The sequence below is a fragment of the Gambusia affinis genome, linkage group LG19 (assembly GCF_019740435.1).
Source record: "Gambusia affinis linkage group LG19, SWU_Gaff_1.0, whole genome shotgun sequence".
NCBI lineage: Eukaryota > Metazoa > Chordata > Actinopteri > Cyprinodontiformes > Poeciliidae > Gambusia > Gambusia affinis.
The window spans coordinates 15,028,330-15,051,393 of record NC_057886.1 but is presented as its reverse complement, the minus strand read 5'-3'; the positions used below and the strand labels follow the sequence as shown (position 1 = coordinate 15,051,393).

General features: G+C 37.9%; 3 protein-coding genes across 6 annotated transcripts; 1 reads left to right on the top strand and 2 right to left on the bottom strand.

The window, feature by feature from the left end:
- Window positions 1–3,064: 3,064 nt before the first annotated feature.
- On the bottom strand, window positions 3,065–6,167 carry mrpl12 (mitochondrial ribosomal protein L12). Its single transcript, XM_044100269.1, has 6 exons — window positions 6,103–6,167; window positions 5,920–6,015; window positions 4,856–5,051; window positions 4,678–4,752; window positions 4,430–4,564; window positions 3,065–3,628 (listed from the first exon to the last, which is right to left on the bottom strand). The coding sequence occupies exons 1-6, from the start codon at window positions 6,111–6,113 to the stop codon at window positions 3,512–3,514; spliced, it is 630 nt and encodes a 209-aa protein (XP_043956204.1). The 5' UTR covers window positions 6,114–6,167; the 3' UTR covers window positions 3,065–3,511.
- On the top strand, window positions 6,122–9,979 carry zgc:103625 (methyltransferase-like 26 B). Its single transcript, XM_044100271.1, has 7 exons — window positions 6,122–6,173; window positions 7,410–7,612; window positions 7,702–7,864; window positions 7,959–8,018; window positions 8,625–8,692; window positions 9,138–9,216; window positions 9,712–9,979. Exons 2-7 carry the CDS (start codon window positions 7,413–7,415, stop codon window positions 9,757–9,759), a joined length of 618 nt encoding a protein of 205 aa, XP_043956206.1. The 5' UTR covers window positions 6,122–6,173; window positions 7,410–7,412; the 3' UTR covers window positions 9,760–9,979.
- A 263-nt stretch (window positions 9,980–10,242) lies between these two features.
- hgs (hepatocyte growth factor-regulated tyrosine kinase substrate) lies at window positions 10,243–22,913 on the bottom strand. 4 transcript variants are annotated; one of them, XM_044100255.1, is made up of 21 exons: window positions 22,806–22,913; window positions 22,043–22,255; window positions 19,549–19,633; window positions 19,384–19,459; window positions 18,891–18,983; window positions 17,996–18,119; window positions 17,833–17,885; window positions 17,626–17,694; window positions 17,371–17,495; window positions 16,628–16,748; window positions 15,900–15,998; window positions 15,713–15,805; window positions 15,567–15,605; window positions 14,973–15,137; window positions 14,671–14,884; window positions 14,424–14,596; window positions 14,195–14,335; window positions 13,936–14,119; window positions 12,481–12,611; window positions 12,206–12,388; window positions 10,243–11,488 (listed from the first exon to the last, which is right to left on the bottom strand). In XM_044100255.1, exons 2-21 carry the CDS (start codon window positions 22,077–22,079, stop codon window positions 11,378–11,380), a joined length of 2,316 nt encoding a protein of 771 aa, XP_043956190.1. In that variant the 5' UTR covers window positions 22,080–22,255; window positions 22,806–22,913; the 3' UTR covers window positions 10,243–11,377. The 4 variants fall into 4 exon arrangements, with proteins under 4 accessions (XP_043956190.1, XP_043956193.1, XP_043956191.1 ...); XM_044100258.1 differs by having other exon boundaries at window positions 16,628–16,721; XM_044100256.1 differs by having other exon boundaries at window positions 17,996–18,113.
- Between the last annotated feature and the right edge of the window lie 151 nt (window positions 22,914–23,064).

Here is a 23,064-nt window from a genome sequence, read left to right as displayed (position 1 = left end):
GCAAAACTCCTCCACCCCCCCGACCCCCAAAACGAAGACGAAGAAGAAGAAAAAAATCCCACCCACTTTGTTAAGATTTCTGTTCTGCTTTGCAGGGCATGGGGCCATCCATCCCCTCCTCCATTTAAACCCAGACCTTATAAGCGTTCACAGTGGCCTCACATTGTCCTTACTTATATTTTACATACCATAATACCTTTAAACAAAAAAATCTTGAGTTGTTGCACATTTATACATCTATACATAACTTCTAGCAGACAGTCTGGCCTTTTTGCCATTTACTTTGATTCCCTGCGGTAAAATTCATTCATTTATTTATTTTTAAAGTTTTGTCAGCGCTAGTTGTATTTATTTAGCAGTTACCATACCAGAAAGTGGGCTATGAGAAAGGGGGAAGACATGCGGCAACATTTTTTTATTTTATTTTATTTCAAACAAATAACATGAACATGCATACAGATGTTAACTCAAAGACAAATATTAAAAATAATAAAAACAAATAAAGAATAATTACAGATATTGAGGAAGTTGATGTTAAAGTCTAGAAAGACAAAGGTTAAATATATATATATATATATATATATATATATATATATATATATATATATATATATATATATATATATATATATATATATATATATATATATATATATATATATAAAAATAAAATGATGTGTGGTTTCATAGTGCAAGTATCACAGGAAGTCGGCCATTTTGGATTGAAGTTCCGATTTTGACACCATTTTTGCCGTTTACAGCCTTCGTATTTGATCGAACTCCTCCTAGGGATTTCAATTCATCAGCTTCAAACCCAGTCAGTCTGATCAGAAGGCATGGCCGATTCAAAGTTATCAAAACTGTGAGTTTTTCAGCATGTTGAAAAGGGGGTTTGCAGGGGTCAAAGTTCACCTACTTGCCACGAAACACAAAACAGTTATAGCTCCTACACTAAAACTGTCAGGGGAACCCAACTTTCAGTGATTGATCATCATCGGGAGTCCTACAATACCCCATGATCAAATGATGACATCACTTAGGCCACACCCCCTGAGAACAGGAAGTGTCATGTTTTACTGGGAACGGTAGCTTTCTTACCCCTTTGACCTAATCAACATGAAACTGTATCCAGACACAGAAGACATATTGGTGTGTTGTGGATTCCAACCCCATTTGGCTTTGATGGAGCAGGTGGGCGTGGCAGTGTGGCGAAGTGACCTCTAACGCCGCTGTCATACGTTTGGCTCTGAATTCCACAGTTTTGGGCCGAGCTTCTCCAAACTCACTAGGATGGATCTTTATCCAGCCCCTGACAGGAGTCCATAGTAAAATTTGGTGGACGTGGCCTAATTTCTCTATAGCGCCCCCTAGAATATTTTAAATGATCAGCTCCAAGCCATGCTTTAACCTAGAATTACAAAACTTGGTACACATGGCTCCAAAAAAGTCTCTTGGAGCCATGGTCTAAACCCAAGAGGAAGTCAGCCATTTTGGATTGAAGTTCCAAAATTGACCCCATTTTTTATGTTTACAGCCTTTGCATCTGAGCAGACTCCTCCTACAGTTTTTCAGATACAGACTTCAAAATCACTCAGCACACACTTGAGGCATCAAAGGTCAAAAGTCATCAACGGATTTCTTGTACTTCAAAGCATGCGGGCGTGGCTATGTGTCAAACTTTGACTATTAGCCATGAAACACAAAATTCTTATATCTCCCAAACAAAAACTCAGAGGAACCAAACTTTCAGTGATGAAAATATAGTTTGTCCTTTAGAAACCATTTCAGGAATTCTCCACTTGAGGGCAGCATTGGCCTACAAATGACAAAGAGATGGACTAGGAAACATGATATGCAGACTACCTACGCCACTTGGTGGCAAACAGTGAGCAGTGACGAATTCAAAGATTCTGGTTGTTTTAGAGGTCTGTACGCCTACTTTGCCCTCAAAACACCAAATAAATAATAAACACTTTTTTTTTTTACAATGTCCAGGGGGGACAATTATGTTTTTGATAATTACGTTTAGGGACTTTTTTTACTTCACTGGGATAAAAACCCACTTGCAAACAGTTAAAACATTTTCCTTTAGGTTTATTTTCTAAGTTTCTAGCAGTTGACTTTTTGATTACATTTATTCTTGTTAATACCTCTCCATAAGTGCAACATATTTCAGCTCAAAGCATTCACACACTCAGCCTGTTATTTACAGTGCATTTAGACATAATTTAAAGATTGTGGATTACCTCCAGTCATGCACTCAGGTCTATGGTCATCTCAATAAATAATATCATTAAAAAGTATTCTTATGTGAGCACAATAATTTAAAAAGTGAAAACTCATTCATTCCACAGAATTAAATATATACATTTTTATAACTGGTGTTTCAGAAAAAGTAACAAAATTCAGTTTTTCATGAAAAAAAAATCCTGAAAAACAGAGTACAAATAAAAAAAGGACATTTAATACATAAGATACTGTGTTGTATATGCATTCAATACTTGGGATTTGTTTTACATGAATCACTGATGCAGCAAAGCATTTAGATCAGTCTGTGGGACTGACCTTTGTCAGATGGCTTTACTACCCTGTAGACTTTTTACTTCCACTCTGAACAGACAGGTTCTTTAGAAATAGCCTTGTGTTACTTACCTTTATGTGGAGAAAATCAATGACTATTAATAAAATCCTATTTTTTTTTTAAAAATGCGGTCTCATAGAATATTTTAATTTTCTGATAAGCTGATTTTTGGATCAAAATTAATTGAGATTTTACTTGAACTTCAGGGCTAATATTCTCTTTTTGGATGAAATTCCTGAAATTAACATTTCAATGATGTTCTGCATTTACTACACACATTTCTGTGTTTATAAAGAAAATTCTGAGATGCACTTTTGCACAAAAAGCAGGATAAAATATTAAAGTTCCTTAATGGGTAAAACTGTAGTTTTCACTTACAGTGCTTCTTTAAGCACTGATTGAACCAATCTAGAAAATACTTATGAATGTTTCAAAATGTTCAGGACCAAGAAGCAAGTGAAGTAAGAATAATTCAACTTTGACGACATTATTAAGACCTTTAATGCACTCAGCGTTGACATCCACTGCACTACACACATTTGGTGTTCCTTCACGTCTGTAACCATTCTCCTGCAGCTCAAACCTTTATCTGTGAACAGTTGAACATCAACACAGAGTAATGCACAGATTCCTTATGGCATCCAGGGCAGCATTTCTGTAGCTTCCAAGCTACACAACACGTGAGCGCATAACCAGGCAGTCATTTGTGGAGGTTGATTCTCTGGAAAGTTCACTCCAAGTTGTAGCACCCCTCCTGACAATGCTAAAGGATGGGAGCATTGGAAAATGGGTTTTCTTTCCATTTCTCTTGAGATCCTCTTTTTTTTTCTTTTTGAGTAAAAAAAAACCCAACAAAAATATATATAGATGATGGATGAAGCACATGAACAACAAAACTCCAGAGTAAACAGGGCGAGTGGTTCTACGGCTTTACTCCAGCACCACAGTGCCACCTGCTGCCTCCAGAGCCGCTTTGAGTTTTTCTGCTTCGTCTTTGGACGCATTCGCCCGGATTTCCTGGGGAAGGGACTCCACCAGTTTCTTAGCCTGATTAAAGGTGAGAGAGAGAGAGAGAGAAAAGATTGGACTGAGGCAATCTGCAACACTGATCTGGTAGAATAAAAATATTGCACATTTTGTAGTTCTTCATGCAGTTCTCAAGATTTTGGATATAAAGAAACTAATAAAATAAAAAAGCTGCAAATTATATTAACTGAAGAGCATCAGATTAAGATGACAAAGACATCAAAAATCTGTAGTTGTAATTAAACTGAGTGGTGCACATGTTTATTTAAATATTAGACAACCATCAGCACTGAAACTGACTTAATTTTTCTGCAACTTTTATTTTCTTTAACATTATATCACTCTTGGTTCAGTCATAGTGATTACACGGCTGCTTTAGATGGGAAAACAACCAGGAGTCTGCAACTCACTTCTTTAAGCAGCATGAAAAGATTCATTTACACATATACTGTTCATGTATGACATTTGCCACTGACAGATTAAATAACACAACTAACATGTTACGTATGCATTACTTTTCCAACAAAACAAATATTTGTAGAAGTCCCAACGGCGCCTAGCACAGAAATCCGGCAATAGTTTTACTGTTCAAAAACCAATATTGTCACGTATCTCATCTAACTAAGGATGCTAATTCTATAAGCCACATATTGTTCATGCAAACCTGCAAAATGCAACTACAAGTTGTTCTGCCTTGTGATCATCTACAAGAAGTTTGCTCATTTTTTTTACAGCTGACCAAACACCAAATAATCTTTCGCACAGAAATATACTAGTGAAAACCTTCAAACAATAAAATAAACAGACATTAATTACTCTTACCTGCACCAGATTCAAGCCTTGGATGCAGTTCTTCACTTCCTTTATAAGCTTTACTTTATCAGCTGCTTTTAACTCTGTCAGTTTTACTGTGAATTGAGTCTTTTCTTTCTTTACTGGCACCTCTTCTTCTGTGGCCTGGTTTCACAAGAAGGAAAACAAGCAATGTCAGCCAAAACTACAACCCAGATGTTAAGATTTTAAGTCATCAGATCATGTTGTTTTATGGCAACCAGAGTCAGAGATTGTACCTGAGCTGCAGGGACAGCAGATGCAGCCATTGCTCCCATTGACATCATTCCAACATCTTGAATATTGAGAGTTTTCTGTAAGCGAGAATTAAAAGATCCACCCCCAAAAACGTGAGTTGGACCGAAGACTCCAGTTATCCAGGTTCAGCATTAAAAAAAAGGGACTTTTTCCACAAACCTTGAGGAGCTCGTTGAGGTCTGACACTTCTAGCAAGGTGAGGCTGGCGATGTCGCTGACCAGCTGTTGGATTTTCGGTGAGTACTCTTTGGCTCCGTCCAGTGGGGGTGTGGCTAAGGCTTCTGAAAAGGCGGTGGAGCTGGTTTTCAGAAGCCGGGCAGAACACAGAGCCGGTGTCTGCTGCTGAAGGTGGTGCCTGAAAAACACATGACTGCATCTGGTCATTATCTGGCCAGCTTTGGGAATATTTCATTACTTTTTTTAGTTTTTGATTTTCACAATCATCAATTTTATCACACAGTACTGGATTTACATTATTAAAGCATTCACATTCTTGATATACTATTTCTCTTACATTTCATCTTAACAATAATTTTGAATATATATATATAAAAATATTACTTAAGCATTTTTATAAAACCTACTTGACACCTTAGTTTTAGCAGTACTTACTTTTTAAATTACAATATTTTATAAAGTACGAAAGGTAACTGTCTTATATATTCCTGGATACTTTCAAATATTACCCATTACATGGTAAATACGGAAGTACAAGTATCTGTGGCTTCATACTAGCAACTCGATGTCATTATAAAACAGTAGAAAGTTACCGTACATTGTTGCCAAATCTGCTCTCTCCAGGTGTCTCTTTTTTATATTTATATACTTTTAAATCTGAAATATCTGGCAACAAATTACCAATAAACAAACTCCAAAGAATGTCACTGTAAGTGTCAGTAAAAGCAACCTAATGAAGACAGAAAAAGGCCCATCCACCCGGGGTGGATTTTAAAGTCTGGATTTGTTTTACAACGTCAGTAAAATAGTAACATGATGCTGCAGCTGCAGCCAGAGAGAAGAGATTAATCACCGGCTAACTCATCTAAAACACCTTCGCGTAACATGAAACTGCAGCCTAATACAGCATGCAGTATTTCCACGACGTTAACAGAGATAAATACTTGATAACATGCAATGAAAGCGGCATCAAAGACTGGCTATCTGCCCTTGAAGAAACCCCCAGGAAGACGCAGAGATGAGCGGCGGGTTGCAGGGTCACGTACCGGTGAATGTTCGCGGCGGCCCGCACCGCGGTCCGGAGGCAGCGTCTGGTGCAGTACATGCTGGCGTTAAACGGAGCTGTGGAGCCCAAAGTCCCACTGAAACAGAACAAACCGAGATGAGCGCAGACAGGTCCAATTCCAGAGCCTCAACAGCACATGGCGTCCTCCCTGTGCCTGACCTACCCACAATGCATTAGATGAACTCGAACTGTTAGAAAACCTACGGGAGCTGCTAGGGGACAATAAGCGCCAAGGTAATTATGGTTCTGCCAAACAAAGTGATCAAGACTGGTATTTAGAAGAGATATTAGAAAGACAATATTGAGAATTCATAAGTACAAACTGGAGCAAGTAGCCGGTAGCAAATGCTCTGTTCACTTGTCCAATGAAAAAAACAAAAAAGAAACATTAGTGTCAAAATAAAGAGAACTTATACGAATTTGCATTCCAGACTAGAATTAATTTATGCTCCAGTTATTATTAGTCAAAGACATCTCTTAATAAATGGGGTTTAACCTTGATTTAAAGGAATTCAGGGTCTACGTTTTTGCTGTTTTTTTTTTTTTGTAAGTTTGTTTCAGATTAGAGAAGCATAAAAACTGAGTGCTGCGTCTCCATGTTTGGATCCGATTCTGTGGATGCAAAGAAGACCTGAGTGGTTCATAAACTAACAAAAGCATTTTTAAAATCTATTCTCTGAGCTACAGAGAGCCAGTGCAGTTGTCAAGTAGTTGTCTGATTGATGTTTTAGGCAGACTTGTGGACACTGTCACAGTAAACACATAGGTGAGTTTCTTTAGATCTTGCAGGGACATTAGTCCTTAAATCCTGGAAATAGAAGGCTGACTTTGTATTTGTCTTTATGTGTCTCTGTACGTTCAGTGAGCCCATCACTACAACCAGACTTTGGATTTTAATTAAATTTGATGGTTAATTTACATAGTTCATACAGAGACAAGTTTTTCTTTTGCTAATAATTGTGATGTTACAAAATGCACTTGGTTTAAGTTGTCAGAAAAATACTCTATTTGTTTTCTATCAAACTTTTGATAACTGTCCTTTTATTAATGTTTAATACAATGCAACAAAAAAAAAATCACAACATTTAATTTGTGGCTGAAAAAAATGTACTTGAGCCAAATCAATGTTTTACATTAATTTAAATGATTAATGTAAAACATTAAACATCGTTTTCACTTAATTAGTTGTATCACACTACTCAAACGCACCTTTGTAGAATTTATATTATTTTTTGTCCTCAATTACGCTTGTGTCCTAGCCTTACTACCATAAGGTGGAGCGCAGAGTGAATCCTCTTAACCTGGTAATCTGTCAACCCATCTGCTGTTACATGTCTACTCTACACCAATATGTCACTTCTTAGATAAACTCTGTAACCCACCAGAAGAGAGGGTAAGATGTAACCTTTGGTATAAGAGATTAATACATTTGACATAAAGATTTGACCTGTTGTTCTGTCTTTCTTCCAGATCATGCTGCTCTCTCCGCAGGCGGAGAGGAACTGGGAGGCTATCTGTGAGGTGCTTGAAGACGTGCTGGACGATCAGTCCCATAAGCAGTTGTTTGCTTTAGAGATCGGGTCCGGAACAGGACAGCATGTCATACGGTTTGCACAGAAGCTACCTTTTGTTACCTGGCAGCCTTCGGACATCAAAGAGGAGTGCCTAGACAGGTTTGTCTCTCACAAAAATGTCCGTTGTTTTCTTGTTGTTTTTTTCAACAAATCATGTAAAAAGTGAAGGGATGCGTGTTCATTTTCAGCATAAAGGCATATATAGCTGCAACCCAGGTGAAAACTGTGCTGCAGCCAGTCCTGCTGGATGCAAGCGAACATTGGGACAAATGGGCAGGTGTTTCTCGTAACTCCTGTGATGTTATTATCGCCATTAACCTACTGCAGTACAGCTCCTTCAAAACAGCACAGGTAGGCATCTGAAAGACCAGCTGGAAATCCGCCACTCTTGAGAAGCTCAGACATTGATAACCAATGTCACTTTTGCATCTAATATCTTTCAAAGGGTGTAATCAGTGGAGCAGGACAGATCCTCAAACCAAATGGCCTTTTGATAACATATGGGGTATGTTGTAAACAACTTGCTATGTTACACACTTCACATCATCATCAAGTTGAACGTACAGTTAAAGTCAGATTATGATATTCAGTCATCACGTCTATGAATGTCGCAATCATTTGGATATTTTAATGAGCCATTTGAACTGCTTCTCATCCACACCGGTTGAGTAAAGTTTTAAACGGAGAATCTTTTGCACAAATGTGAATTTACTTTAATCCACAGAGAACAAAAATATGTGTTTATGTATTAATAGAAGACAAAGACACATTTTTAATGTTTGTGTCAGTCAGGATTACCACAATAATCTCTATTGGATAAATATCAGAATAATGAGGAGCTTAATTAGAGATTTCTATAACTTTCTTTAAATTCAGAAGTTTAAATTACAGTGTCTTTAAACAATTTGAAACATCTCAGATGATTCACACTTTAAGTACAATAAATCCAGACTAAGTTAAAACTTGTTTAATCAGTTCCCATTTCTTTTGTTCAATTATAAAAAACTGCTTATTATCCACTGATATGACATTTATGGTTATGGTCACAATGTACAAAAACATGATCCCACAACAGGCTTTAAAAACTGACACCTTGCTAAATATTTTTCAGGTCTATGCCGTCAATGGCATCATTACACCAAGTTGTAATGAAGTTCTAGATGAAGAACTGCGGAAACTGTGAGTAAAAACTGTTTTCATTGTTTATATGAACATAATGGAGCTGCTCACAATTTTCAGAAACATCGTTGGAAATATGTTGGCATGTTAGATAACTTCTTTACTGTTTTATTGTTGAGTGTTTTAAGATCTTGTTGAAATTTTGAGGAATTTAGTTTTTACTTAAATCAGAGATATCAAACAAAATTTTTATTTTGGACCAGATCAGAATCTTGAATGTTCTCAAAACGACGGTGTTCCAAAATGCATTTATAAAACCCATTAACAAGCTGCTGAAACATTAATAAATCGCTGCCTCTACATTCGATACGCACTTCTTAAAGTTAACTGATACTGAACATCTTTACACATTGGCATCATTTAAGACAGATAAAAACAGTTTTGATTGGTAAAAATAATATTTAAACACACAACTGTTTAAATAAAGCTTCATTCTGTTGGACAGGAATCCAGAGTGGGGTCTTCCAGACCTCGATGTCCTGAGACAGCAGGCCTACGGAAACGGGTTGCGTTTGGAGAGAATGGTGAGAAATAATGTGCCAAAAACTCTCAATGTATTTACTGTACAAACACCAAGATATGTTTGGCAACACTTTATTTGATGGGGTGTGCATAAGGCTGACATGACACTGTCATAAATATGACACCTGCCATGAACATTAATAAATCTTTATGAATGTCTGACTGTGGTCATTTGGTAAATGACATTTTTAAAGCAAAGTTGATTTAAAAGTTGCACTAAAAGTGCCAACTGTGCATGATTCTGTAAATAATGACGCTTTAATGCAAAGTTGCCACTTTTAATGGACTCTCAATGCAACTTTTAAAGCAACTTTGCATTAAAAGTGTCGACATTTACCGAATGACACTGCATGACAACAGTCTGACATTCATAAAGACTCCTTCATGTTCATGACAGATGTTATGTCATGTTTATGATGGTGTCACGTCAGTCTTATGCACACCCCGTCAAATAAAGTGTCGCCATATATTTTATGCATGTGAAATTTTACTTTCAGGTTGAGATGGAAGACTACTACAAATGCCTCATCTTTAGGAAACTCTGAAGATCATCTCTGTAGGCAGACATTGTTTAACAAAACCACAGGACAGAAGAGCACAAGAAAATCACAACCATATACTTTAGCAAATTCTGGATGGAATATTATTGTGAAAATGGTTAATTTACTTACATACATTAGAAATCTGAGAACATTTTATACAGTTTAGTTTGGTTGGATGTACATAATCTACCAGCATGTCATTTCCTCTCATCAGGTCTCCACATCTGTTTTGTTTACCACACCTTTATTTTTTATGGTTTTTTTTTTCCTTTGTACATTCTAAATATTGTAAAATAACTGAAAAAAATAGCTTTTTTGTATTGTCACATGTATTTATAGAGTATTAAATGCACTGTTCATGTCTCATCTGTGTATCGCAACTTCCTTAAAAGTGTATTTAATTTGCATTTATTTGGATGAACATGATAGAAATGAAAGATGCAATTTATTTAATCCAGGTGGGAAATAAGACAAAGTTGAAGCAAGTTGACAGTAAGAATCTGAAGTTTATTAAATATAGTTTTAAAATTACTTTAAAGTCAGATCAGAACGATGGAATTAAAGAAGTTCACACATGGAAACTGAAGAGATACAGAAAGTGTGATACATACATGCAGCACATTTTCATTCTATAAGCATTTCCATATTTCTAAAAAAAAAAACAACAAAAAACAACAAACAAGTACACTTGAGAAAGAGTGCCCACCTGAACTTTCTTCGCAGTTCAACTATTACACCAGAATGACCATGAATTAAATCTACACTTGTTTCAGCCATGTCATGTTTTACTTGGCAACAACTGACATGTTATTAAAAAAAAGGTTGCATGTCGTGGTTAAGGTTTCCAGGCTGATTTTAGTATTTGTTGGTAGCCAACAGTAAAATGCAGTTATTGAGCTATTCAGCAAGGGTTAGACAACATTTCTATAGCATCCCTTTAATGCATTTAAATATAGATTTTAGAAACTATATTCAGACACTCCACAGTCCAAACTGCGCACAAAAAATAAATCCCAAAATAGAAAGAAACAAAATTTGTACCAGACACCTGGAAAACCAAATGATGGCCAGCTTTCACAACTCAGACAGCCCTCACCTGAGCCACAGCGTCTTTATCACCACAGACGGATGTTTCCTCAGTTGCTGACAAAACAGGTTGTAATATTCCACTTCCATTTCCGAAAACCTCAATTCAACGTGCTAATGATTTATTTTAGAAAAATATGAAACAAAAGAGGCTCGTCTTACTTTTTTTCTAAATAGTATCATATTTTCTTATTCATGTTGTCTTGAACACGACTGATTATTATTTTTGCGCTTCAGTTATTCGCTTAATAAAGAAATACAACATACACATCAGCCGAAAGATGACAGAAGATGGGGGTTTTTGGGGCTCTCCGTAGCAGCTTTACCCCCATATTCCCTCATTTCACGGGGGAAGAGGCAAGGAGAGCAGCAGTTCTGCAACATCATCACAACATTTCACTTTGCCACAACATCACAGCAAGGTGGAAGGTGGGAATTTAGTTTATATTTCCAAAGGGAAACCTCTGAGTCCAGGAAAGGGGTGTTAAAGGAAGAGAGAAGGTGTAGTGTGTGAAACTCTGCAGTGTGGGAGCTTTCAGTCGAAGGAGATGAGCTGTGCCTCTGCACTGCCGGGAACCGCTTGAGGGACCTGCTGTTGTGCCTGGGGTTGCTGTTGCTGCTGTGGCGGGCCACCAGGGGGAGCAACCTGTCAAAATGTAAACACAAAGGTAAAAAAAACAGAAAGATTAGTGAAAAGACATTTTAAAATAACCCGGAGTTTCTGAATAGAAGTCGCAGGAGTGAGCTTGCAGGAACCACATAGTTAATGTTAACATAGTCCTACAGAGGAATTACTCTACTTAAGAAGTGCATAAGTGACCTGAAGGGCCAACATCCAGCAGCAATAAATAAGGTCTTCACAAAACACGTTGACAAAACCAGTTTTGGATTATCTACAAGCTACAAAAAGAACACTTTTGCAAAGCATTGTATGACTCTTGGCACTGCTCTGACCCCTCTCTATCAACAGATGGCGTCTCAGTAGGGCGCTCTTTCTGATCTTTTTCTCCATGTTTAATGTAATCCTCTCAGACGGGGAAGTGGCCGAACCAACGACGGGAACTTCCTGGTTTAACCATTCAACAGCTTGGCTACTGTCACAGCTCGGACTCTAAACTGTGGCTCTCCAATGCTGAGTCCTTTATCCACAACATTAACACCCACATGGCACCATCATGATGGACTCCATTAATATAAAACCACTTTCTCAGCAATACTGACTACTTAAAGCACTTTAACAGAACTAGAACTGTATGTGTTGGCTACGTAATAAAAAATAAAAAAAGAAGAGAAAAATAGTATATTTAAAAGTGAATTGTAGTTAATGAACATTTAGTAAAGAATACACCAATATTTAACCAACCTGCTGGTACATGGGTTGCTGTCCCGGCATGTAGGGCTGTTGTGGGGCCATGTTGGGGTCCTGCCCTGGCAACGCGGAGATCATGTTCTGCATGTTGTACGGTTGGTAACTCATGTAGGCCATGCCGTTGGTGGGAGCCGCCTGTGACATGGGGGGGATGCTTTGGGCTTGGGAGACCACATTCTGCACACAACACAGAACAGTAAGGCATCATAAACTCAAACGAACCGGTTTCAGTTTTAAATGATCAAACATTCGGACGGAGGCATTCGCACCTGGTAGGCCTGAGTGGGCGTGGGCTGATAGTTGGAGTAGGGTGGGCTGGTTGTGGGCGGGGCCTGGCCTGGAGGAGGCTGTCCGTTGGTGCCTGCAGGCTGGTACATATATGCACTTACCATGTTGGGATCTGGCAAAAATCAAATAAAATAAATAGTCACACACATTAAAATGTTACAACTTCTGTGGGTATGATTACTGACTGGCCGGTACCCAACTGACCGGTACTGGTCAGCGGATCAATTAGTACCGGGCCGCGCAAGAAATTATTAAATATGTCCGTTCTATGTATTGAGTCTGGAGGAGCTTTTATTTTGAAAATCCCAAACCGGATGCTGTCGGTTACGTCTTGCGCGCCAACATGCAGCATAATGAGTAAGAAACAACGGCGTCAGTCTCGATACTTATAAGGCGCGGACCCCCGCCCCGGTCCGCAGGACATTTATGAAGGGTTGACCGGTCCGCTGCACTATAAAGGTTGGGGACCACTGCCTTAAAACACCATCATTTTCATAAAGAAATATATGCATAACAGCACTTATGATTCATGATGAGGGAAGATCATCAAGCTAAAAAAAAAGCAGGTTTTCCAACAATATGTAAATATACAGCCCTTCCAACATGGCGGTAATAGATAACAAAAACATTGACAACCGTTTCTAAAATCTTCATCACATCTTACTGGATTGTAATGATCCTCACCCTCAGCTGGTACTGTTGAGCCACAGTTTGCAGATGTTGCCAGATGTAACAAACACAATTCTTTCTTGCGCAACAAGCTAATAAGCAAACTTATTAATAAATTTGAATATTGGAGAGAAACTTTTTATCGACTTCAACTGGCAGTGAATAAAAGATTTAAGCTTCCCAAATGAAATGTATAAAAACTCTTCAAAATAAGAGACTCAGTAGTACACATGTTGGAATATTACACTTTGGGCTTTTACAATAAAATAGATGCTTCAAAATGTCATAGGTTATAATATTTTCAACATAATCTCCACATCAAGAACGGAAATAAATTGGTAGTGAAAAAGTGATTAAGATGGCCTTTCAGAATAAAGTTTACTTATAAAGGCATGCGCCACATTCCTCTTGGATTATTAGATAACGAGTTTCAAAAACATCTAAAGTTGAAACACAAATTGATCTCAGTACAGACAGGACTCCTTTCCATAAGGAGTATGAAGTAGATCTTTATCACAGCACATTTACATAAATTTTAATAACCATGGTAGAGGCTGGAACTCTGTGTTTCAACTACTGATGGTGGATGAGCAGAATAAAAGCAGTGTTGACACAGTTATCACACTGCTGGGTTCAGAGGTCGAGATGTTCTGTGCAGCTGGTGTCAGCAGACAATTTACTGTGGTGTAATTTTAAAGAATCATGTTTTTATGAATTAACTGGGAGCAAACCGTAAACATAACAGACTTTCTGGTGAAACTAGAGACCTGTGGGAGCAGGGGGCATGGCCTGGTACTGTCCTGGTGCAGCCTGCCCCGGCTGATTCATGTACATGTTGTGCATAGGCGAGCCCTCCACAGAACCAGCTGGGCTGAAGGTGCCAGGGTAGCTGGGTGGACCACCAGGCTGGTATACCACCCCTCCAGCGACATTAGGAGGCAAAGACTGCATCTGCGTAACAGAATAAAAAATATTTTATTAAAAAAAGGTTGGATTGTTCTTTTACTGGACTGAAGCAATGAGTACCTGGGCGTAGGGCAGAGAGAAAGCAGGCATCTGGGCTCTCATCTGGACGGTGTGTTTCTGCTGCTCCAAACGCATCTGCCTCTCCTTCTCCTGCTCCTGGAGGCGCTGAATGGCCAACTGCCTCTGCATCTCCAGGTACTCCTGAAGGTCAAGTAAACATGTTAGAATGGTAATGAATATTACAACAACACATCTGTTATTAGTGGAAAAAAAAACAAAAAAACATTACCTGCTTTTTCTGCCTCATGATCCCCAACTTCTGTGCTAGCTGGATCTGCCTTTGCCTCTCTGCCTCCTCTGCAGCTCTGCGCAGCTTCTCCCTGTGTTCGTCACGGAGCGCGTTGAGGGCGGCCCGGGCGTCGCGCACCTGCGCCAACTTGTCCTGCAGCCCCTCATAGTACACTGACAACATTCAGGAGGCCACAGTTCAGGGACTGGACGTAAGACAGAAAGACATTCACAAAGCAGAAACTCACATCGCTTTTCGTCCAGCTGGTTCAAGATGTCCAGCAGCTGAGGATGCATGTTGTTGATGGACTGGAAGAGGGACAGCACGGCGCTGTCGTTGGTAATGCTGCGTCCACGCATGTGGTTGCTCTTCATGCGGTTGAGGAACGTGGTGACAGCGTTCTGCAGAGCCTTGAGAAACTGCTCGTGGTTCTCCTCCGACTCGCCGTTCTGGTATGGTTGCTGAGGAAGCAGCAACAGAGAAGACATGCTAAACAGACCCAGGTCAGTTTAACATGTGCCTGGACGTCCGTGTAAAATTTGGACATACCTCGACTATGCTGACGGGCTGGACGGGGACGTGACTTTCAACAGGCTGGCTGATTGGTGGAAGGGGCTCAGCAAGCGACACGGGAGCAGGAGCTGAGGGGGTGGGACTCTTCCGAGCGTCTTCCTGCTTCTTTTCCCAGTATGTTCTGTTCAGGTAGCGCGCCAACTACAATTAAGACAATTAAAAATGAAAAAGTGGGGTAACACTTTATTTGATGGGTTGTGAATAAGACTGTCATGACACCATCATAAACATGAGTGAGTCTTCGTGAATATTTATGACTGTTGTCATAAAGTGTCATTCGGTAAATCATGACACTTAAATACAAAGTTGACATTATTCAAAATGTCTTCGTTATGACAACTTGACAGTAACCAAGAAATCATGATCTGACATAAATTTGTTTTATAAAAGTATGACTGATTAAACTTTAAAAAAATTATGTAGCTTTATGTTATTAAAGCTAAAGTTTAATCAGTCATACTTTTATAAAAAAATGATGTCAGATCATGATTTCTTGGTTACTGTTAAGATACTACTTCAGTGATAATATGAATAAATTAATTCAAATTCAAGGCATTGTGCTGATCGTACCTCAGGGTCTACGTCTTCGGCAGACGGAGCAGAGGAGTTCTGGAACACACAAATGTTTAAAAGTGATCCATAAGGAAACATATTTATAAAGTACGTGCTGTGCAATCATATTTGTTTATGAATATGACACTAATGTTTGTTATTACCACTGTAGTGTAGAGGGTGCTGACTGGAGGTGCTGAGGAGGTCACTGGGGTGGGATCAGCTTTGGGATACATCGAGTACGAGCTCTTATGTCTCTGCAAGTGACCAAATGAGTTAGTTTTTTTTTTCCCCCATCTGACAAACTAGCATTAAATCAACTAGTCAGTCAGCCATGCAACTATAACCCACCATTCTCTCCTTCTCTTCTGCCTCGCTTTGGGAAAGAGCAATGGCCAGCTGCAGCTCCTCCTCCTCCTGCAGAGCTGCTTCATCTCTCTTTGGAGGCATCTGGTCAGAAACAGAGGCAAGAAAAACATCCAAAGATAAGAGACTCGACACTCCAAGGATGAAGGAAAAGATATAGTCACACAATTCATCTACAAGGCAAGGAAAAGTCTGCAAAAAACTTAAAACAAATTAATCTCTTGCTGTAGCATCATAACCTCACAATTTTGAAAAATCCAACTTGATTTTAAGTACATGTACTTGAAATCAATATATGACACACGAGTGAATAATGACTAATATTTCTAATAAATAGCTACATTGTTAGAAGTAGATACAATTTTATAACAAAGACAAAATATACATTTAAAAAAGATTTTTCAAAGAAAACCTTGGGCCAAAGATGCAAAAAGAGGCTTCTCTGTACGTTTCTTTACTAAATTTAAGAATCAACTTAAAACCTAAATGACAATTTCACACGCAACTCAAACAGGTCCACTTAAAATGATCCAGTTTACTTTAGTTTACTTTGTCCTGCCAGTCATTTAGTTAATAAATATTTATTAAGATGCGTTTCTTTATCCATTGAAATTAGAGGTTGGATTTTTCTGAACTAATGAGTTTAAGATTATAAATGATCAATTACCTTTGAAGCTCTTGTACATATTTCACAGACTAAAGTAAGAAAATACCTGAGACTGTTGGGACAGTGGGCTGGTCAGATACTCTGGAGGCAGGTCAGTGGAGCTTGAGGAGGAGGAGGAGGGGGCTTTACCTTCGGCTTTCCTAAGAGGAGGAGAGAGGGAGGGGTGGCTGGTGAGGGAAGGGGGTTCAGGGGGGACAAACAACCTTGTGAATTAGAGAAGAGCATGTTGATGCAAACACCTGTGACTCTCCAGACACCAAACAAGCAACAATGAGCACTAGCAGGACATATTTACTAAATTATTAGTTTACAGACATCTACAGATTACAGTTCACTTCAAAACATGATTATCTGTGCATTACTGAATTCAGAAACTGTACATTGTCGACATTTACATGTGGTGTTGTTGGAGTTACTGACAAAAATTTGAGGAAAAGCCTCAAAATGGATAAAAAAAAAAATGGAAGAGAATTTTTTTTCTTTTTTCATAAAACAACAACAACAAAAAGACAGTGACATTCACACAGTTACAAAATATTACCAGAAGCTCAGAAACATGGCCGGTTTGTTCACTGCTTACATGGAAACACTGCTGTCATCATACTCTGAAGCTGCAAGTAATATTTGCCTACATTTTCATATCTTATTTTAGAGATTAATGTGCTTTTTGTATCTGCGGTGGAGGGGGAAACAATAAGTTTTCTGCATATTCGTAACATCTCTGCCAGACGACACACACTTTAGTTTTATATTCAGAGACACTCCTGCACTTTGGTCAGGGAAACTCACTTGTTTAGCTGCTCAAAGCAGGGCTCACACACACGCACTTCCTTCTCGATGCCAAACTTTGGAATGGTGGAGTACTTAGATGAGCATTTCCCACAGAAAATCTGCCCACAGGCTCGACAATGGTGCTGGAAAAGCAAGGAGCAGAAATCCAAGTAAATCCTGAGCTGCAGCTTTAAGGAGTCAACCAGACAAACCGCTTTGATATAAGGAGGAAAAAAACCACAAAATCTTCAGTTAGGAGGAAGCCCAGCCCACCTTTCTGGTCATTACTCCAAACTGGACTCTGCACCTGTGACACTCCTCAGCGTCAACCCAGTCAGGGGCCTGCAGAAGGTGAATATGAGGTATTAGATAAAGTGGAACATACATATTTCTTTATCTCAAGCCATCAATAAGAGTCTGCTTTTTATCATTTAAAAAAAAAGCACTAAATTAGTCATTAAAACAGGATAAAAATCTCACTCTCTCAGCTGCAAACATGGCATCACTCTCCTTAAACTCAGGAAATACATGACCTATATATAAGAAAAAGCAGTTCAGAGTACAAAATGTATGCAATTCATTTCAGGTGAGATAAGTCATATAAGTATTTATATAGTTATAAATACAGCTTCTGAACACTTACCTTCCACTTTTAAAATCTGATAGGTGTCTTGAACCACCTTGTACTTGGGTTCGTTTCTGAAAGCATGAGCCCAGGCTTGGATCAAGTAAAGAATCTTGTTTTTGACATTTGGTTCCGTCTGTTTCTGAGAGTAATAAAACAAATCACAGTCAACAAGGAGCCTTAACACATCTGAAGTGAACCTTTTCCTTTTTTAAATAAAAACAACTTTTGTTGTCATAACAAGCCAAATGAATTCAACAGTATTTAGTGAGACCATAAGAAGTAAGGGAGAAATTCCCCTGCTGGTTTTGTGATGCGAAAACACTCATGTCACAAGACAATTACCTCAGCAGGAAGTTGTAAGAAGAATGCACTTAAAAAAATCTAGAGTCACGTGATGCAGTGTGAACCAATCAGATATTGCTAGCTCATGCTGCAACACATGCAGCAGAAGGAGAGCAATGGGCACTGATTGAGTCAGATAAAAGGGTGAGAAAGGGACAAAACATCCAGGAGAAACCAAAACGGCTCTTTCCCAATTTCTCAAAAATGTTTGAATTGTTATTTAAACCTGGAGACCTAATGTAAAGTTGCACAGAAATATTTTTAGTCAAAAGGTCAAATATGCATTACTTCCACCTACTAATGAATAATAATTTTCTTGTGGATCAATAAAGTATATTCTATTCTATATAAGAATAATATAGCGACGCCGAACTCGACTCCAGGAAAATGTCTATAATAAAAGCAATAAACTCTTCAAAATGGAAAACTGTCATGAAGAAACAAATATATGCCAAACTGCATAATTAGGTTAAGTTAAATAAGAGGTTAAAGTTGAGTGAAAATTTAAAAGACAATTGAAACAGGACAGAAGAGATTTAGATTGTTTTAAAATTCAGAAGAAGACCACCTTAAATAGATCCTTCAGTTCTTCCATGGTTTGCTTACTTGCGACCTCATCGTGGACCGTCTGACCGCAGTTCTTCACCACCGACTCCAGAACCTGAAGAGAGGCGGCCATTTTAAATGTAATGTAAATCTAAATGTATCTAATCTAAATGTAATAGCCTCTCATTCTCATGTTTATTTCAATTCCCCAAAATTTTCTATTCCGTTTTGTTTTTCATAGCTTTGGAAAATAGCCGCTGACAAAAACCTGGAGGTTTTCTGTCACTATGTTTAAAATAGTTGCAAAAACTACAAACAAATGAAAAAGTACACAATTCTAGTAGAAAAGCCATCTTTACAAATCCATATTCAAACCCCTGTAAAACAACACAAAAAAGTAAAACATGAAGTTTGCCTTTTATGCTTGATTAAAATGAATAAAATGGGGATTTCAAAAACTTTATAAAGTTCCCCTCACGATCAAATTTCTAATTTTCCCCCTTATAGCTTCTTACCTCAAGTGCATAGAGCGCCACATGGGGATTTTTGTCATTCAGTTTCTTCTTAATGGCAGCAATAGCATATTTAGCTCTTCAGGGAGACAAAACATTTACTATTACATTCAAAAGTCATATATACTAAAGATATGATAGTTAAGGATATCAGACTAAAAGACTCACTGTGTGTCTCCTTGCCGAATGAGATCACAGATCTGAAGAATAGACTCCCAGTCAGTCTCCAGTAGCAGCTGACTGGTTGCTTTATCTGTGAGCAGCAAAAATTTACTATTTAATGATGCAAAAGATTTGAAAAACACAGTTTAACAATTACAACAGCATAGTTTACCATTTATCATTCAGATAAAATCAACTTTTATCCACCAGTCACTAAAAAACCTTTGCATTTTAAAATCTTGTGTGATCCTAATTGGTGAGATTTAAAAATACTTGGTGGTTGGATTAGTCTGGAGGAAATTTTAGCCTGTTTCTGTGGCCAACAGAAAGTTGTTTTCTTTCCTCAAATAGACAGCTTTCTTTTTAACACTGACCCACAACTGGATTGGTTTCAGATTACCTTCCTGTACGTAATTATAATTGTTGCTTCTTTATTGTTCCTTTTTTTGCCCACATTATTTAAAATATTCAGCTGACAGATGCCCTCTAACTTTCCTTTAGAATCCAAAAGTTCAGCACCTTTATGTTTAGCTCCCTAATTAATTCAAGACTTTCTTCATTGCAAGACTTTTGAAACTTAATTTGCAAGTGTGAGAGGCCTCTAGTACAGTAGAAGATAGCCTGGGTAGCTTAATGATCACCTTGATAACTACAGACTTTGTGCTTCAGGCGACATACTTTGTTAAACCAGAATGGTCGAAGAAAGGTTAACATAACCTTGGAATTTCTTTTATTTGTAAACAATTTAGTTGAATATTCTTCACCATTAGATATGCTTTTATACATAATTCAGTTTATTGACTTTTGGTGGACAAAAAAAGCTGTTCACACCAGGACCTGTTGAAGGGACCATATTTCATACCCACTTATGATCTATACTCTGTCAACAGGAAATGTGGTTATGTGACTTTAAATATCATCCACCTGCAGCAGATTACACAGTCATTTTTGACCAAGGATCATAATATCTCAAACTTAACAAGAAACTAAATGAGAATCGAAGCCATAATTAATGAAAATTGTGAGGATTATGCAGACATGGTATAACTGAATTAAATTGTGATTATTTATCCACAGAATTCACTGAAATACTAAAACAGAAAAATAATTAAACTGACAGAGAAATTGTTTCTTGAAGAAGAAATGTCCCCCCCAGCATTATACTCAAAACATTTTATTAAGACGAGATTTTCATCAGTTGGTCTTCGAAATTACAGTTACTAATCACCAAGTTGCTCTGGTTGTCTGCAGTAATAGAGATAACTAACGAGTTACAAAATTAACTAATCAGGGTCAATTTTCCAGTAATTCCAAACGGACCAAATCCATGTGACATTCCAAATAATCCCCATTTTTATATGAATTAAAAGAAACGAGGCCATGTAGAATGAAACTGTAGGTTTGTGTTGTCTTGATTGGCTCCGAGTTGAATTCTGTGGCTTTCAAACCAATATCGTTATGTGTTAAATTTTACACAATCTTTCAGAATATCTTCAACTAGGGCAACACGATATAAAAAAAAATCTCAAGATTTTTTTCAAGTATTATTACATATTTTGTGAAATATTCCATGTTTCACATTTACCATTGTGATTTCAATGGTAAATACATATTGTAAACACTCCTCTCCTTTAAGTTTAGCAGTGTTACCAGCTTCCACATTCGACTAGTACGGTTTTGTTACTTGCTGTAAAGACAAGCAGCAGGTCGAAGTCGATGAACCAGCAATAACATGGTGATAAAAAAAAAAAAAATAGAATTTGTTTATTTAATTTGGGGTGATGGGTATTTCATCACCTGGTGAAAAGGAACCTGGAATTTTCTTGTCACTAAAAATATGAATTTGTACCCGTATCATTTTATTTCTCCAACTGACCTAATCCAAGAAAATCGTTTTTTAATTTATAATTTTTTGAAAATCTCAAATGAATGGATGTAGAATTAGATGACTCTTCCCATGTTACAGTCACTAATCTACTACATTGAGAAGAGAGTCTATAAATACTATTTAAACATTCGTTTCTAATTATATCACGCTAGCAGCTACTTAATGGACTTCTTATAATCTCTAAAAAGAAAACACTTTAACCAGCTACAGAAATGACAACCTAACAATTTGATTTTTTCCTCTCTATCTTGACATGTAAATAACTACATATTAGCTGTCAGCAATGATTTAATTGTTAGCTTATATACTTTCGTTAAGGAGCCATAAACACATCTGAATTCCACCGACAGTCGGATTTACCTTAACCGCAGTTTCCGCGACTCGAGAACATGGCGTTTGAATAGACAACATAAACTGCATCTCCAAACTTATCCAGTTGTTTTGATAAATTAAGCGAGTCTGTCAGGGCCTCAGAACAATAGCAAGCTAAAAGAAGCTAGCTGGCCTTAGAGCCACAGCCCTGTCAAAACAATATGCTGTAAAACATCGCACTTTCAGACTCACGGTTGAATAAAAGCTGATAACTATTAAAGGAATATGGTGTGAACTCACCCAGAAGCCTCTCAAAAGTGCCTCCACCTTTACCCATTGTCAATTCCGTTTCTAAAAGTGTCCGACGAGGTGCTTCGTTTGACCAGCGGATCTTGATATTTTCACCCACCACTGCGGTTAGCCTGTTAGCTTATCTGTTAGCTACGGCGTACAGCTGTGTTTTAGTCACAACTCTTCCTGGTTCTCACGGCGACAGCCATTGGGCGTCTCCCCCTAGCGACGAAATTATGAAATCACAAGAGCAGTACATTTGTAGTAAAATGGGTGATCAACATTTTATTACTTCACTTTAAAACAAAATACAAAACTGTTATTCGACAGCGATAGTTCTTCAATAAAAGAAAAACTGTTGTTTTGTCAGAAGTTTAAGATTAAGACTGCTTCACATTTTGCTTTAACTGGTTTCTTTTTTGAATGGTTCCTCAATTTGTGCAGACCAGATTTTTGTGTACTGCACAGATTATTACAGTTTCTAGCTAAATTATTCATACTTCTTGGATTTTCATTTATATAGTAGATTTAAAGCAACAGTTTCAATATGGATAAAATGAGAAACTTTAGTAAGAACTATCACACAATTAGAATGGACACATCTCATTATGATTAAAAGCTAAGGGATAACATTTAGCTTTCAAATGGTTTTCAGAAATGTATAATGTTGGGGAGGAATTGAGGTGAAGATACAATCTGTTCCACAATTTAGGATCAAAGGCTCTTACTACTCTGTGCTTTAATTTGGACCTCATGATAGCTAATAGCAGACCTCAAAGATCTAGAGGAGGAGTCTTCAAATCCAGGTCTCCAGGTCAGGTGTCTTGCAACTTTCAAATGTGTTCCTGGTTCAGCACACCTGAGTCAAATAACTGAACCTTCTCACTAAGCAATCAAGTTCTCAAGAGTCCTTCTAATGATCTCATTATTTGATTCAGGTGTGGTGAAGCACAGACACGTCTAAAAGTTGCAGGACACAAGCCCTTGAGGCCTTGATTAAACAGTTGTTGAGGCAAGATTAGATGAGAAGT

What these genes read in the sequence shown, in the direction of transcription:
- mrpl12 (XM_044100269.1), bottom strand. An exon ending in CTGCTGTCCCTGCAGCTCAG is followed by an intron (nt 4,565 to 4,677) that starts GTACAATCTCTG and finishes TTGTGAAACCAG; the next exon opens with GCCACAGAAGAAGAGGTGCC. An exon ending in AAGGCTTGAATCTGGTGCAG is followed by an intron (nt 3,629 to 4,429) that starts GTAAGAGTAATT and finishes ACCTTTAATCAG; the next exon opens with GCTAAGAAACTGGTGGAGTC.
- zgc:103625 (XM_044100271.1), top strand. Translation starts at nt 7,413, where the DNA reads ATGCTGCTCTCTCCGCAGGCGGAGAGGAACTGGGAGGCTATCTGTGAG. An exon ending in GCTCCTTCAAAACAGCACAG is followed by an intron (nt 7,865 to 7,958) that starts GTAGGCATCTGA and finishes TATCTTTCAAAG; the next exon opens with GGTGTAATCAGTGGAGCAGG. An exon ending in GGTTGCGTTTGGAGAGAATG is followed by an intron (nt 9,217 to 9,711) that starts GTGAGAAATAAT and finishes TTTTACTTTCAG; the next exon opens with GTTGAGATGGAAGACTACTA.
- hgs (XM_044100255.1), bottom strand. Translation starts at nt 22,079, where the DNA reads ATGGGTAAAGGTGGAGGCACTTTTGAGAGGCTTCTGG. An exon ending in TGCTTTGAGCAGCTAAACAA is followed by an intron (nt 16,749 to 17,370) that starts GTGAGTTTCCCT and finishes TTCCCTCACCAG; the next exon opens with CCACCCCTCCCTCTCTCCTC. An exon ending in GCACCCTCTACACTACAGTG is followed by an intron (nt 15,606 to 15,712) that starts GTAATAACAAAC and finishes TGTGTGTTCCAG; the next exon opens with AACTCCTCTGCTCCGTCTGC.